Source organism: Colius striatus, chromosome Z, assembly GCF_028858725.1.
Source record: "Colius striatus isolate bColStr4 chromosome Z, bColStr4.1.hap1, whole genome shotgun sequence".
Taxonomy (NCBI): Eukaryota; Metazoa; Chordata; class Aves; order Coliiformes; family Coliidae; genus Colius; species Colius striatus.
In genome coordinates, this window is record NC_084790.1 from 14,217,186 (window position 1) to 14,231,609 (window position 14,424).

The 14,424-nt window shown below is 37.5% G+C and overlaps 1 protein-coding gene across 3 annotated transcripts in view; it reads right to left on the reverse strand.

Moving 5' to 3' along the window:
- Positions 1-379: 379 nt before the first annotated feature.
- RASGRF2 (Ras protein specific guanine nucleotide releasing factor 2) overlaps positions 380-14,424 on the reverse strand; it is a 142,705-nt gene continuing 128,660 nt past the window's right edge. For all 3 annotated transcript variants that reach the window (XM_062017545.1, XM_062017544.1, XM_062017546.1), the window contains 8 exons: positions 13,442-13,502; positions 12,764-12,867; positions 12,065-12,149; positions 11,262-11,459; positions 9,313-9,392; positions 7,148-7,265; positions 5,758-5,826; positions 380-5,081 (listed from right to left, as the gene is read on the reverse strand). In XM_062017545.1, the coding sequence (XP_061873529.1) occupies positions 4,989-5,081; positions 5,758-5,826; positions 7,148-7,265; positions 9,313-9,392; positions 11,262-11,459; positions 12,065-12,149; positions 12,764-12,867; positions 13,442-13,502 (808 nt within the window). In that variant the 3' untranslated portion in view covers positions 380-4,988. The remainder of the gene's footprint in view (positions 5,082-5,757; positions 5,827-7,147; positions 7,266-9,312; positions 9,393-11,261; positions 11,460-12,064; positions 12,150-12,763; positions 12,868-13,441; positions 13,503-14,424) is intronic.

The window sequence follows — 14,424 nt, forward strand, 5'->3', positions numbered from 1 at the left end:
CCTTATACACCTATTAAAATGACACCTAAACTCCATCTACTTGTAACTTCCTGTACAGGGAACAGAGGTGTGGAAAGAGAGAAACTTTCCACAGCTAATGAAGAATGAGCTGCGTGGCTGCTTCAGTTTAATCTTTTACCTGCCTCATTTAGTTATTTGTGCTGTACACTTCAGAGTGTACCTCAGAACTAGCATTTCTAGTTGTGTATGAAATAGATTTATTCTCTCTTGCAACTTAAAATTACCATTATTTCCAGTGCTGCCCATAGCAGCTGCAATGTAGCATGAGCAAAGTCTCAGTAATTCAGGAGTAGATTTAATTGTTCACCATTGTAGGGTAAAAAAAAAATGAACAGATACCAGTCAGGATTCCCGAAGATCAGGAAAAAAAATGAATGTTTAATTAGCATATAGGCACAACACCCTGCCTGATATGCCTTACTAACAATACAAAGCAACAACCTCAGGTCAAAAGATAAGTTACAATACATGCAAAAACATCTGGATTGTGCACTAAATAACATGTTAGATATAGATACATCTGTCAAATAAACATACATCAATTTTCCTACAGAACAAAATTTCAGAGACTATTTCAAAAGTAAAGGTACAACAAAATATCCATAGTTGAGCAGCATATTGGACACAAAGCATCCTACACAGAGACATCTGACCTTTGGAGGCAAAAACCGTAACAGGCAAATAGCTGAGAGCCAGATCCCCAAATACTTACTTATGAAAAGCTCTCAGTGAAGCCTAAAGTATTATCAGAATGAGGTCTGAAGGATTTTGCCCTTAATGAATAACGAGTATGAGTGGGTAAAAATGTCTCTATCAGTAAGAATTTTAAATTCATATATCTAAGTTAATGTTGCTGAGAAGAGTGAAAGGAGGAGAGACTGAATATTAATAAAAATAAAGTAACGTTTTTGTAAAACCCTTAAAATAAATAATGATTGTGAAGGAAAATTTGGGCTAATGAATAAATCAAAATCACAATGGTTAAAGTAAATAAATAAATATTGAAGTTTCTTTTTATTCTACAGAACAATGATCAGTATTAAGAACTAGGAAAGCAGAAAGAGGGTGCAGACCTCTTCCTTACTTTGAATAAGGGTGATCAGTCCCAGTATCATCTCTCGCTATTAAGCTACGCATTGATGTGTTGCAGGACTAGCTGAAAGAAAGGGACAACATATACACTTAACTGCCACCTAAATTCAACAGATCTATGTTTTCTTGCACGTGATGACCAATTACAGGCTCAGTTCACTAACAATACTGGAGAATTTAACAGGGGGGAGGAGCGGGATGGGGTGGAGTGAAGGCTGGCGTGAAGGCAACTCTAACCCCATATCATCATGTGACAAGTGCTCTCTGTCACATGGAAGGGGACATGTCTGTGCTGCTGCACAGGTTCCCAGACAGCTATGGGCTGAATCCTGGCTGATACTTATACAATTAAAAAAAACACTGCAAAACTCCTCTCGGACTTTGCTGGCAAATACACCCACCTCTGAACCAGTGGGTAAAATATGCTATCCCCATTGCAGTCAGCCAGCCCATACACCTTGAGGTGTTTTTGTTAGGAGAGTGCCAAAGGGAGCAGCACCTCCAACATGAGAACCACTGTTGCATCTGACTGGCGCAGCTGGGCTGATGTGCTAAGAAAGGCAAGTAGACAGGCGCTTCATCCCTCCTCTTTCTTATGAATCCTGAATCAGCTGGGCTTTTTTTCAGCTCAAGAAAAGCAAGTCTGCTCTGCTGTCATGGCTTAAAAGCTATAATGGACCAGATCCTAAAAGACAGTATGATCCAAATGACAAAGTCCTTACTTGGAGACGTCCTCTGTAAAACCCCAGAGGTAAATAGTGGGTGTTTTATCACTGGGATTTCTGTCTTTAGATATTATATGGTTGTGGTGGAGTAGCATAGAGCAGCTGGTAGCAAGGAGCTCCACAATCCCTGTGTGCTGTACAGGGAGATCACTGCATGAGCTAGTTACATAGATATACTAGGCAAAGCCTCACATAAAGCAGGTTGCTGATGCCTACTATTTCTATAGCTCAAACACTGCAGCAGTACTATAGCAGAAAAACTCAGGCTGCCTACACGTGAAGTACACAACAGGCTGAACTCTGGGACAGATACGCCACTCTACACTCACTGTGTAGGACTTCTGCAGAACAGTTGTTTCCAGTTTTGGTTACAGTTCCAACATTGGCTAGGGCTGTGGATAAAAAGATGCATGCCCGTATTTAAATGGATGGATTGGATCCTCAACCAAAAGATTAGCATTAGTCATCAGCAAATTAAACATTACTGTGACTATAATCTTGTTTTGTTTGGTTTTTTTTGCTATTGTCCTCATATCACTGACCCAAGACATAACTTTTGGCATATAAATTGTATATGCTTTTCCAGAGGGGCTGAACTCAACACCTTTGAAAAATCCCATGTCTAATCCTTTTTCCTCCTCTCTATCCATTTGTAATACTGCAGCAAGAGCACAGCACCACCCCCATGTATTGCAAGCGTCAAAATGCATTGAATGTTTTGAAACTCTGAAGGACCATATATATAAAGTACAAAACAACAAACTGTCAAAAGAGTAAGATGAAGAATTGTACCTTGTAACCCTAAGAACATCAAGGAAGTCTGGTAAAATGGGGTAGAATTATAGAATCATAGAATGGTAGGGGTTGGAAGGGACCTTTAGAGATCATCTAGTCCAACCCCCCTGCAGAAGAAGAGTCACCTAGATCAGGTCACATGGGAACATGTCCAGGCGGGTACAGGCAGATAAAGCAGCAGTTAATAGCATACAACAGAGATGTCAACTGACAGTTGTTACATATTGTTCCTTGGTAACAGAGAAACAATAAAACCAAGAAATCACTTTTTGGACCACTTTTTCCCCATTTCTTCAGCACTTCAAAGTGCTTTATGAAACTACCATATGGTAACTACTTTTGTACAGAAAATGCACAGTAAGTTGGTTTTGTGGTCCAAAGAAACCATGCTTCACCCCCTCCCTTACCCCCTGTATCATGCACTGGGATGCAACCAGATTCTTGTCAGTCATCACTGAAAAGAACAAGCACATTTTTGACAATAAAAAGCTTCTATAACACTTTGCATGTTCATTACTACAGCAATCATTAGCCAGAACTATTTAAAATGCTTCTGAAACTTCATTTTTCTGTTGCCATCTGCTTTTCTAATTGAGGAAATTCCATCATTTCTGACGTTTCCTCATGCAATTATTTACAAAGAGATGGTCCTTGGGCTGGAGAACCTTAATGAAATTTACAGTTGCTAAGGTACAATTATAAATGCTAGCAGTTACACTCAGACAGAATGAACGTTATTTATTGTGCAGCTCTGGGCCAGGCCGGCAGTATAATTAAAAGTGCAAATACAGACGACTAACACAAGCCAGGCAGATCCGTTTTCGTCACCAGCATTAAGAAGCATCATGACCATGGTAAGAAATGTCAGATCAAATAGGCCTAGGTCACAATCTATTTTAAACATATGTCTCCCTGAGACAATTTAAGGGAGGTATACTGTGATATAGCCCTATTTCTTCAACTGGCTGAATATCATTGGAAAAGTAAGGACACTTTTCCAGCCAATTTTTTTCAACAGTGCTAATACCTGTGTTTTATAGCATGATGCACTCCACAGCATGCATTTGAGCTCACTTTCCATGCAGCTACAACAGGCCACTCTTGATGAGGAAAATTTAAGAATTAGCAACTAGCTATAGAAATTACATCTATCTACCTGGTATGTCACAAAAGCATAGACATTGAAAACATTTGCAAATAACACATTTTCTTAAACATATGTCCACACGTAAATGATAATTCCTAGCTTAGATAGAAATATATAGTTTCTGTTTGCTGGCATTCAATGTTTGCCACTAATGTGAACAATTTTAGAGCTAAGTCAGTGCCAAACGGCTGAACGAATAAATACATGTTTTTCAAACCACCAGTTCCATGTAAAATGAAACTGTCACTCCAACTCCTAATGCTCATTGCTGATTGCTACCCACTGCCAGACCAGACATGTGTTTCTCTCCACAGTGTGTCAGGAAAGTGCTCTGTAGCCTGACATTCCAGAGAAGCTTCAGGACGTGCAGAAAAATAAAGTGCCTTGACTAACCATCCCATCAACTGTATGTCTGGATTTCTCAAGTCTCTGGTATAGCTCCTAACCTTGTACTTCCCAGTTGAAGCTTGCAAGGCTGGCAACTATATACAGCTATTCAGCTAGTTCATTTGCTTCCCATGCTGTAAATAATCTCACTGTGTGTTAATGAGAAAATACTTACAATTAATTTATAGGTAAAACCAGTCACCTTAGAAAAGGCTGGTAAGACATGTAAAGAAGATAACATTTTATAAAAGGTAACATTAAATGTATAGTAAGTATTTTGAACAACTGCAGACCTGAAGAAATTGGATATCACTCCAAGTTAGTAGATGACTGTAAAGATCCTGTTTTTTCACTGAAGGTAACGCGATATTGAGGACACCACTACCATGACTGCCTTAGCGAACACACAGTTAGCCCTCAACCCAGTTGACATCACATTTCGCACACTCATCTTAATATACCAGAGTATATTGCTATCATTTAAATCTGTCTCCTTAATTTGTCACTTAAGATGGCTACAGTGAGTATTCATTCACAGGAAAGTCTCCCATTCATTTTCCATTAAATGCGTAGTCCCTTCTGCAAAACATTATCTTTGCAAAGCAGCAATCATTAATCCAGGTAGGAAGCATCTTTGTATTTCACTTCCAATGCTTATTTTGGTTGCCTGAGAGGGAAATGCTGTGAGGTTCTGTATCTCTTATGGGAAAAGAGAGCTTGCATTCTTCTCAATATTTCCCTTGCTGTCTTTAGGACTTGGCATGCATGATTTTGTTCATTGTACTAAAGCTTTCTGTAGACTCTGAGGCAAAGTTGGATCTTCAGGCAGGCAGTCTGGGTTCAATCTTTAGCGAAAGCTCATACAAGGTATCTTCATCTATGATGAGTGTCTTGTCAAGTAAATAGTGAGTGACCTGGAGCAGAAAGAACACAAATGAACAGACTTTCCATTCCTTTCACAAAAATTATTCTTCTCTCCTTTTCCCCTTCAGCCCATTCTAGGTCCTGAGATCTCCTCACATTGTTTTCTTGAGAAACACAGCTGCTGTTTTGAATGGTATAAAGCTGCACCAGAGGTGCTCTAGAATTAGATATGGCCTCTTAGGAACAGGCAAATCCTTAGCCCATGCTGCTCTTCTGGAGTCCGAGAGGACATCTTGTCTGAAGGCACTGACTGTCTTGGGCAAGTTTTCATCACTCCCATAAGGAACAAAAGGAAAAGAATTGCAGGATGCACACCACATCACCAGAAGTTTGGGCCATCTCCTATCCCCTAATCCTGGGCTTCTCTGGGGAATTATGCTTGCAGCTGGGCAGGGAGAACACATTTCCCTTCAAACCTGTTTCCTGGGACGTCAGCCCCAGAGAACCTGCAAAACTTACAGAGGAGGAGGAGGAAAAAGCTTGAGTATATATACAGAGTTTTTGACTGGGTAAGGGTATCACAGCCCCAGATCGCCTGTCTGTATTTCTGTACGTCTCACCTCTCCATACATGGGAGTAGAATAAATTGATTTTAGCTTTCAACAGCTAATTACTACCACAGATTTGCTTTCAGTAGTATCTAACAGTGCCTAAGCAGAGCCTTACCTTCTGCTGATGCTCTATGCGGTAGGAGGTCTGCTGGAACTGTCGTATTTCCCTGATAATATGCGAGATCTTTCAAAAGAACACATGTATATCAGTAAGTATAACAGCATTTTAACTTCAGCTAAGCTAGGTAAAGCAGAATTTTTGTACCAAATTATGCCATTTGTTGTTCTAGGAAGAGGGAAGGGAAGTGCAGAGACCATATCCTAATGGTTTCCAAGGATTATATTTTCGTAAATTAACCATTCATTGTTCAGTTGTCTTGAAGTGAACCACTTTGTCTCTGCTCTCCCTGAAATGATAACCTCTTCTCTGCCTTGAATGACTGCTACAATGTTTAGCCAGAAGAAGCGCATTAAACTGAGATTAGAAATTTCCATGCTTCCCTCTGAGGAGCTGCTACAAAACAATATGACATGGCAGTTGGAGAGAAATCAATATTAAAATGCTTTTTAGATAGACACTAGCATATTTGAAAAGAAGATTATGATTACTGCCTTCTGGTGAATCACTACATTCCTTTAATTCTGACTATTTCAAAATGCCTTTTGTTGCTCATTCACGAGCTTTGGACAGCTGCTTTTTCTGTCTGTCATTTCCCAGAGAACAAATTAGAAGCAAATTCATCCTGTAGAAATACTCAGTTTACCAGAAGATGGTGACAGAAGACCAGGTCACATACTTGCTTTCAAATAGTGATCTATCCTGCATGATGCCAATATGCTTCTAGGTCTTAAAGTAGTGCCCTGGTTTCAGCTCAGGTAGAGTTCATTTTCTTCCTAGCAGCTGGTACAGGGCTATATTTTTGATTTACACTGACAAGAGTGTTGATAACACATCATTGCCAAGTGGTGCTTACACAGCACTTAGCCTTTTCTGCCTCTAGGCTGTGGCTGCACAAGAAGCTGTGAGGGTGCATGTCTAGGACTGCTGACTCAAACTAGCCAAAGGGTTATTCCATACCATAGGATATTACTCCCAGTACATAAACTGGGGGCATCTGGTGGGGAAGAGCAGATCACTGCTTCAGCATCAGTCAGGGGGTAAGCAATCGCATTGGGCATCAATAGGTTTTGGAGTTTTTCCTTTGGGTTTCTTCTTTTTCCTCTCTTTGTTATATCTACTTTACTTACTACTGTTATAATATTATTATTGTTGCTATTATATTTTATTTTAATTTTATTTACTAAACTATTCTTATCTTAACCCACAAGTGTTACTTTTTTTTTTCCTCCCAGTTCTCCTCATCCCACTGGAGAGCAGAGGGGAAGCAAGCAGCTGCATGGTGCTCAGTTGTCGGTTGGGGCTAAACAGGAGATATAATTAAATCAATAATTAACTAAAATAATTAAACATCTATCAGGAAAGCATATAAGGAACTTAAAATTACCATTCTCATTTTTGAAAAATTGACAAGGCCTTCCTCAGTGAAGTTTGGTGTTCCTTCTTCAATAAATGCCAGGTCTGTCAGGTACATTCCAAGGTAGGGAACGGCAGGTGGGTTACAACTGTGAAACAAGAAATCACCATGTTTGCCTGTAGCTAAACTTGCAAATTACTTTTTTTTTTAATAACTCACACAAACTCTTTATTACTTAACATACTTCTAATCAATGGGTTACCTTCGTTTCTATTACAGCATCTCTGAAAGAGTTACATTTGCTCTGATCGTGACAAATTGAATGCATTCTGACCAACAGCTAATATTAATGGCAGATAGCCTTTAGTGAAAGGTAGGACAGGAACATGATGGAGTGAGAGTAAGGACATGTAAACTCTGGAACCAGAGAAGATCTTCAAACATATTTCAAATCTGGCTGACAGACGATGTCAGCAATAGGTCCTGCATACAAGCTACATGTGCATGTGGACATGCTTCTGAGTGGTTGATGTGTTGCAGTCAGTTAAGTATCTCAGTATAGTGCATCTGTGTGTGTGTGTGTGTGTGTGTGTGTGTGTGTGTGTGTGTGTGTGTGCGCATGTTCGTGCATGCACACATGTAGGGGTATCGATACGTATGCATATGTGTATATATACACGTGTACTTTTATACCATTCTGTCAATGTCTCTTCAGGTCTTCTCAACAGTGAACACAAAAAAGAAAGTCAGAAAGGCAGCATGATCTGGAAAACCAGAAAGAGAGATCCTGGAGAACAGGATTATTCCTTTATTGGAACAGAAAATTCCTTTAGTGGAGATACAGGAGGAATTAGACAATGACTGTTGCTTCCACTGCACCATGCTCACTGATTCTTGCCTTAGCAGAAATAGTAGTAAACATAGTTTTCTGCAGCCCTGTCATAAGAATGCAGGATGATAGCGGTGCTCTTAATTTTGGTAGATTGCTGACAATGCTTAGCAGTGCACATCATTTAATTTTTAGTATTGTGAGGATGATTGTTGTACACAGGCAAGCAATATATTAACTGAAAGGTACATAAAAGTACCTGTTCATATATTGTGAGTAAAAACATTTTTTAAAAAGTGTTCAGTAAAAAAGTGTTAAGTAAAAACTGTCTAACTTGACCTATACATATTTTGAAACATTCCAGCAGTTATTCTACTAGTTCAATTCTTTGCTTCATTCAAGACGATTTAAAGTAGTCATACCACTCAATCCTGAAAAGCCTACTTCTAATCACAGAACTTGCAAAATCGTGGGTTTTTTTATGCATGCAACTGGAGTTGATACATAAACTGTGGATAGCCACATGCTATTTTGGATACCAAAAATACATAAGATCAAACACAACCTGGAAAATCAATTAAAAGAAAAAAGAATTCTGTAAAAAAAAAAAAAACAGGCTGTTTTCCAGAGTGAAAAACTACAGAGGACTGAGAGGTAGTAAGAGAGAAACTACACTGTGTTCCTGCGTTCCTCTCCTCAGTTACCAGCCACTGTCAGAAACAAGATAAGGGGTAAAGAGATCTTTGATCAGACCTGGGCTTAGTCCTATGTCACAAAATCACAGTATGATTTGAGGTTGAAGGAGCCTAAAAAAATCACCCTGTTTCATCCCTGCTGCCATGGGCAAGGACACCTTCCTCGAGACTAGGTTGTTCCAAGCCCCATCCACCCTGGCCTTGAACACTTACAGGGATGGGGCAGCCACTGCCTCTCTGGGCAACCTGTGCCAGTGCCTCACCACCTTCATAGGGAAGAACTACCTAATAGCTAATCTAAATCTATCCACTTATTTAGAACAAGGACTCTTTGGAATCTTGCTTTGGAATAAGAACTTTTATTTATAAACCTGGCTTTTACACTTATTGAAGAAGTTTATAAGCATAAGTAAACGCCCAATAGGAAACATTCACACCGAATAATTATTTAACTCGCTTCAGTGAGTCTCTAGAGACATTATATTTATTTATGTGGGATACTAAATCACAGGACATTCAGTTAAACAATAACACATGATAAAATTAGAATTTAAAGAGTTATTAGGAAAAATATTATCAAATATTATTTAAATTATTAAAGCTCAATCAAAGCCAACTCATCTTTAACATGTAATAGATGCTGCTTATAACACAATACAAGGGAAGCATACTTTTTGAGCGTTTCTCTAAGGTTTTTAAATCTTCCTTCAGATGATACAGTCTTCTGAAGCTTGTCCATGAGAGCTTTTGTCTAAAAAGAAAATACATTACAAATGTCATTGCTGTTGCATGTAAATGACCAGTATTTGATTTTAGGAAAGGTGTAATTCGCTTAGCATCTTTACTCAGTTTTTGAAAGTAATAACATAGGTAGTAGGAATTTATCTTTAATGTAGTTCCAAGTGTGTTTGTGAAAATGGAGATTAGGCAGAATTAAAGATTTTCCTTTGTCTGATATAAAGAACCTGTACCTATGCTAACAATACCAGCCTTCAAATTCAAGGGAAATAAAAGCTAGTAAATTAACAATTGGCAATTGAGTTTACTGTGTGCACAGGAACATTAGGGACTTAATCTTACATGTTGCTGAGGATCTTCATCTGCATTTACTGAAACTAGTGACAGTAAAGGATGTTTACTGTCTTACAGCTTGCACTAAGCTGGATTTGCATCCAAGTTTCCGATAAAAGCTGAATATGTATTTGAGAAGATTTTACTGTCTTACATAAATAACTTTTTGTGGGCATCGTCAGAGCCTGGTTACTTTATAAGTGAAATAAATTTGATTTTCAGTTTATTTATGCTGTAGACTTGAGACAGTACAGAAAATCATGAGAAATTTGTCATTTTTGAAATGGAATTTCCACTTAACAGAAAGCTGTGGGAAGAAACAGACATTTTGTAAATAGTAGGCTGATGAAACATGCAGATTACATTTCCACTAAGTACCCGAGAACTGTGCAACAGTAGTAATTTGCTGGGTTAGGGGTTTTTTTTGTAATTGAAAAGTTTAAAAATAAATTCTAAACATATTTTTTTTTTTAGGTAAAACTGCTAAATAACAGCTTGTATTGAATGAATTTTAAAATAATTTTTAAAATAAAAGAACATAGCAGCACCTATACAGCAGCTGAGAAAACACAAATGAAGGCAGTACAGTCAGAATGTATTTTAAGTGGACTTCATGGCTTGGGATGTGTTAGTGCTTTGCAAAAGCTGCAGAAATGGAGGAGTAAATGCAATGATAAAACTCCACTTTTTGTATGTCAATTAGCCAGATCTGAAATGGGCAACCTGAAATCTTCCAATTAGCTGGAGTAAACTGTATCCAAATACTGCCCAGCTTACATGCGATCAGCTCTGTCCTACTGACCTCTTTGCTCTGCTGTTGCACCATATTAAAATAATCGGTTTTTAAAAAATAAAATAGTAGAAAATTGATATTTAAATATTCCCAGCAATTTCTCCGAACCATTTAAAATTAAGAACACAGAAGACTGGCTATTCTTCATCCTGGCTAGCCATTTTTCGGTTTTGTGTCCTGATTTTGGTGGTTATTCTCACAGCCTTAGCCACACTGCTGACAGTCTCACCAGCGAGGTAAGGGTTAAAGGGAGGTATTCACTGCATCTAAATTTGGGCCTCTAAACAAGAAAGAAGACTGGTCATCTACAATCTCTTATTGGGTAGCAAAAACTTTAGTACCTTGAGAAAAAGTGCTGATCTTTCTACTAACCTTCTACACAGGCAGGGAAATACTGCTCCTATTTTAGACACCTGAGCTGAGTTTAGGTATAGCTAGTAATCACCTAGATATGTACATCTGAAAATATCTAAATTCAGTTTTCTAAAACATTTCTGTCCTTCAGACTCAAGTTATAGTCTTTGGCACCTGCTAATTCCATTGAAATCAGTTTGTTCCCATAGATTCTTAATTAATCATACCTAAAACCACTCCATAAATGGAACACAAAAGATCAGTAACACTTGGTACTTACAGCAAATACAGTATTGTAAAAGTAGAAATATTTATGAGAGGAATCCTATCTTAAGACATTGTTCCCTGAACACACTGACCAATGAAATCTAGAAACCCTACTTGTAATCATATCTTTCTTACCTGTTTGGATACTTTACTCCAAGTTTTCTTAAGTCTGTAGATTGCACTTCTGTTCAAGGCTGATGTGATTTCTAACACACCATTGTAATTGTGCATACATCGACAAATATCAGCTACTGCTACCCACTTCTCAATTGAGTTAGCCCGGGAGCTGACATCGGCATAATTCATTATTTGAGAGGCAACAAGGTTACTCATCTGACCAAACAAAGAGGAAGAAATTCATTATATTTAAATATAATCCCTTTCAACATGTAATTATTTCATGAACAAGGCAGAAAGAAGCTAATGCACAACAGAACTTACAGTTCTAAGAAAAACAGAGAAAATGTATCGAGAACAGTGTTGTAAAGAAGTGGCAGGAAATGATGATGTGAAAGAAGGGTGAGAAATGTAATGGGGAGTATCTTCAAGCCAACAGCAGTAAAATTCATTTGGAAGTCTCTCAGTAAAAGTCAAGGAAAATGGTAAAGAGCAAAGATATGTTTGGGGATACAAAGGGCATTCATTAAACAGATTCTGTTACATTTTCATTCTCTTGAGAAAATTTTGTCTCTTCTGTAAGCAACAAAGCATTGTATTATAGTTTAAAATGTTTAAAATGAAATGCTGAGTACCAATTACTGAAAATAAGAATTGGCATGTGTTTTGGTTTAAAAGGATAATCACAAAAAGACTAACATTCAGTCACTACTAGATAAGAAGTTACGCCACATTGCAAAAAGAAAGATAATTTTGTTCCAGAGGTCACAGACAGTGTCAACAGAGTTCCTAGAAAGCCATTTATCTTTAAGACTACTTACATCATTAAAATGTTGACTAGTTTTCATAATATAAGGTGTTTTCTCATTTTTATCCACTTTCATCCAGCCTTGCCCAAGAAACTCTCTAGATGTTGAGGGGAGACAAATAAAAGAAACAAAAATGCCTTTAATAAACATGCTACAGTGTCTCTTTCTTTAATGGTAGCCTAAGTGGATTTCAAGTATACCTTATTTTGTTAGAAGCTAATGACATAGCATTATACTAGTTCTAGCATTACATTGTATCATTTTTAACGCTGTCCGAAGCAGTAAATATGATAAAGTAGATTTATTTTTCATTTAATCCCCTTCTCCAATTGTCCCATCCTGATTTTCAGCATTGTGACCCTGTTTGAAAGTGGTCTTGTCAGCTTATTTCCTTGGTTATATCCATGTTAAAGTGCTGTATGTATGAAACTGATCTGACACTTCCTCCCTAGAGACTCAGCACCTCCATACTATATTTGCTGTTCACTAGCTCAGAGCCTTAGATCAGAGATTCCTTTTCTTAGCAAAGAAATCAGTCTTTCCAAACATGATCAAACTATAGGAGACTCAGAGGCAATGACAGAAGCAGCTGAAGGGCATTATCCTATTACATACGCAAACCTTTTTGTCAGCAGCATGAGCTAGCTTAACACTGCCAGTCAGTAACTCATCCACCGTACTCACTTCAGTCACTCACAGGAGAGTACTTACTCATAGGGTATGCTTCGGAAAACTATGTGATCTAAAAGAGTTATTTGCTCCGCAAGTTCCATGGCTGACAGTGTCTCAAAGCACTCTGGTTTTGGACAATCTGACTGCAAAAAGAAGGAGAAATCTTAATAATCTCTTTTTGCATCAAAAAAGCATCAGGTATTAAGAACTTCATATGAACTTCCACCAGAGTTGTAACTACAACTCAAAGGAAAACAGGCACACACCAAGTTATGGGTATCTACCCAGGTTAATTAAAATCTCTGTATTCTATGTTACTTTCCACATAAATACTCTGTACATCGCCCAAACTCTTCTTCGGATGAATACAATATACTTATAAGATGATGGTGACTACAGTTGGGAAGATGGGCATTATCAGACAAGATTCTGATGGCAGCTGAGATGGCAGACTTTTATCTTTTCATACATATTAATATATTTTCCCTTTTTTCCCTCCATCATGTGATTTAAATCCAAATCCTAAATGTTTGACCTGTTCATCTTTGATATGGGCTCCAAATTCTTACTTTCTCTAAATTTAAATGTACGTTCCTGGTATACAAGCACAGTATTTCTGTCAAGAGTTGTAAAGCTGCAGTTCTGCTAACTTTTATTGACTTACAAACACAACACTTCTACAGAAGTACTTATGTTTAAATGTCAAGATGAACTTACCATCTGAATGATATCTTCTATTTTTAAATGACTGTCATCTTGATCATCCTGAGAAAGAGCCCTGAAAAATTAAGTAGCAGAACATCCTATATAAATAAAATTGTCTAAGATTATGAAAAAGCTTTATCACACAGAGGCAATCATATTTATCTAGACAAAATCCTAAGGCTACAATTGAAGAGGTGAAGAAGAAAAATCTGGTATCTAAATCTCACACCTTAAGTAAAAGTGCACAAGATTGTTCAACATCGTGTATGATAAAATGATGGCCATGGAGGCTTATAATCTCTGAGATAAGAAGAGCATATTCTGTAGAATAGTTCATGACAATAACTACTGTAAGAGCATATTCTGTAAAATAGTCAATAACTACTGTAAATATTGGTTGATTACAGTGATAAGTTTTCTACATTGATCCCACTTTGACTTCAGTGACGGGAAGTTTGGCATAAAAATAAAATCTCCTGATTCAAAAACTGTGCTGGTAAGGCAAAAAAATTATAACAAAATAACAACAATATTTATTCAGAAGGTCTCTATCCTGAATAATCTAAGGAACCTAAAAGGGAAAATGACATCTCAAGTTTTTTCTCTGATTGTTAAAGTACTGTCTTAAATGATATTTTTGGGAAATGTTTGAAAAATTGACATTTGAGAAGTGATGAGAAGACAGGAAAATAAGCATGGACAAAAGAGTGATTCACCAGAAAGTGTTCTTGTTTATTGACACTACACTGTCCTATTCAATGTTCCACACAAAGAGCTGTGAGTATGGAAATAGAAAACAAACTGCTAGCAGGTTTTACTTGTATCAAGTACGTCAATTGCTTTCGGTAATATACATGTTAGTCCATACTTTCAATTTTGCTATAGAAAACTCATGATTATTAGGGTTATTTTCAGAATAATGGGTAAAAATGAACCCAGCAGAACCAAAAAGTATCAACAAAGTACATCTACTCTGATGCAGTATCTTGGTATAT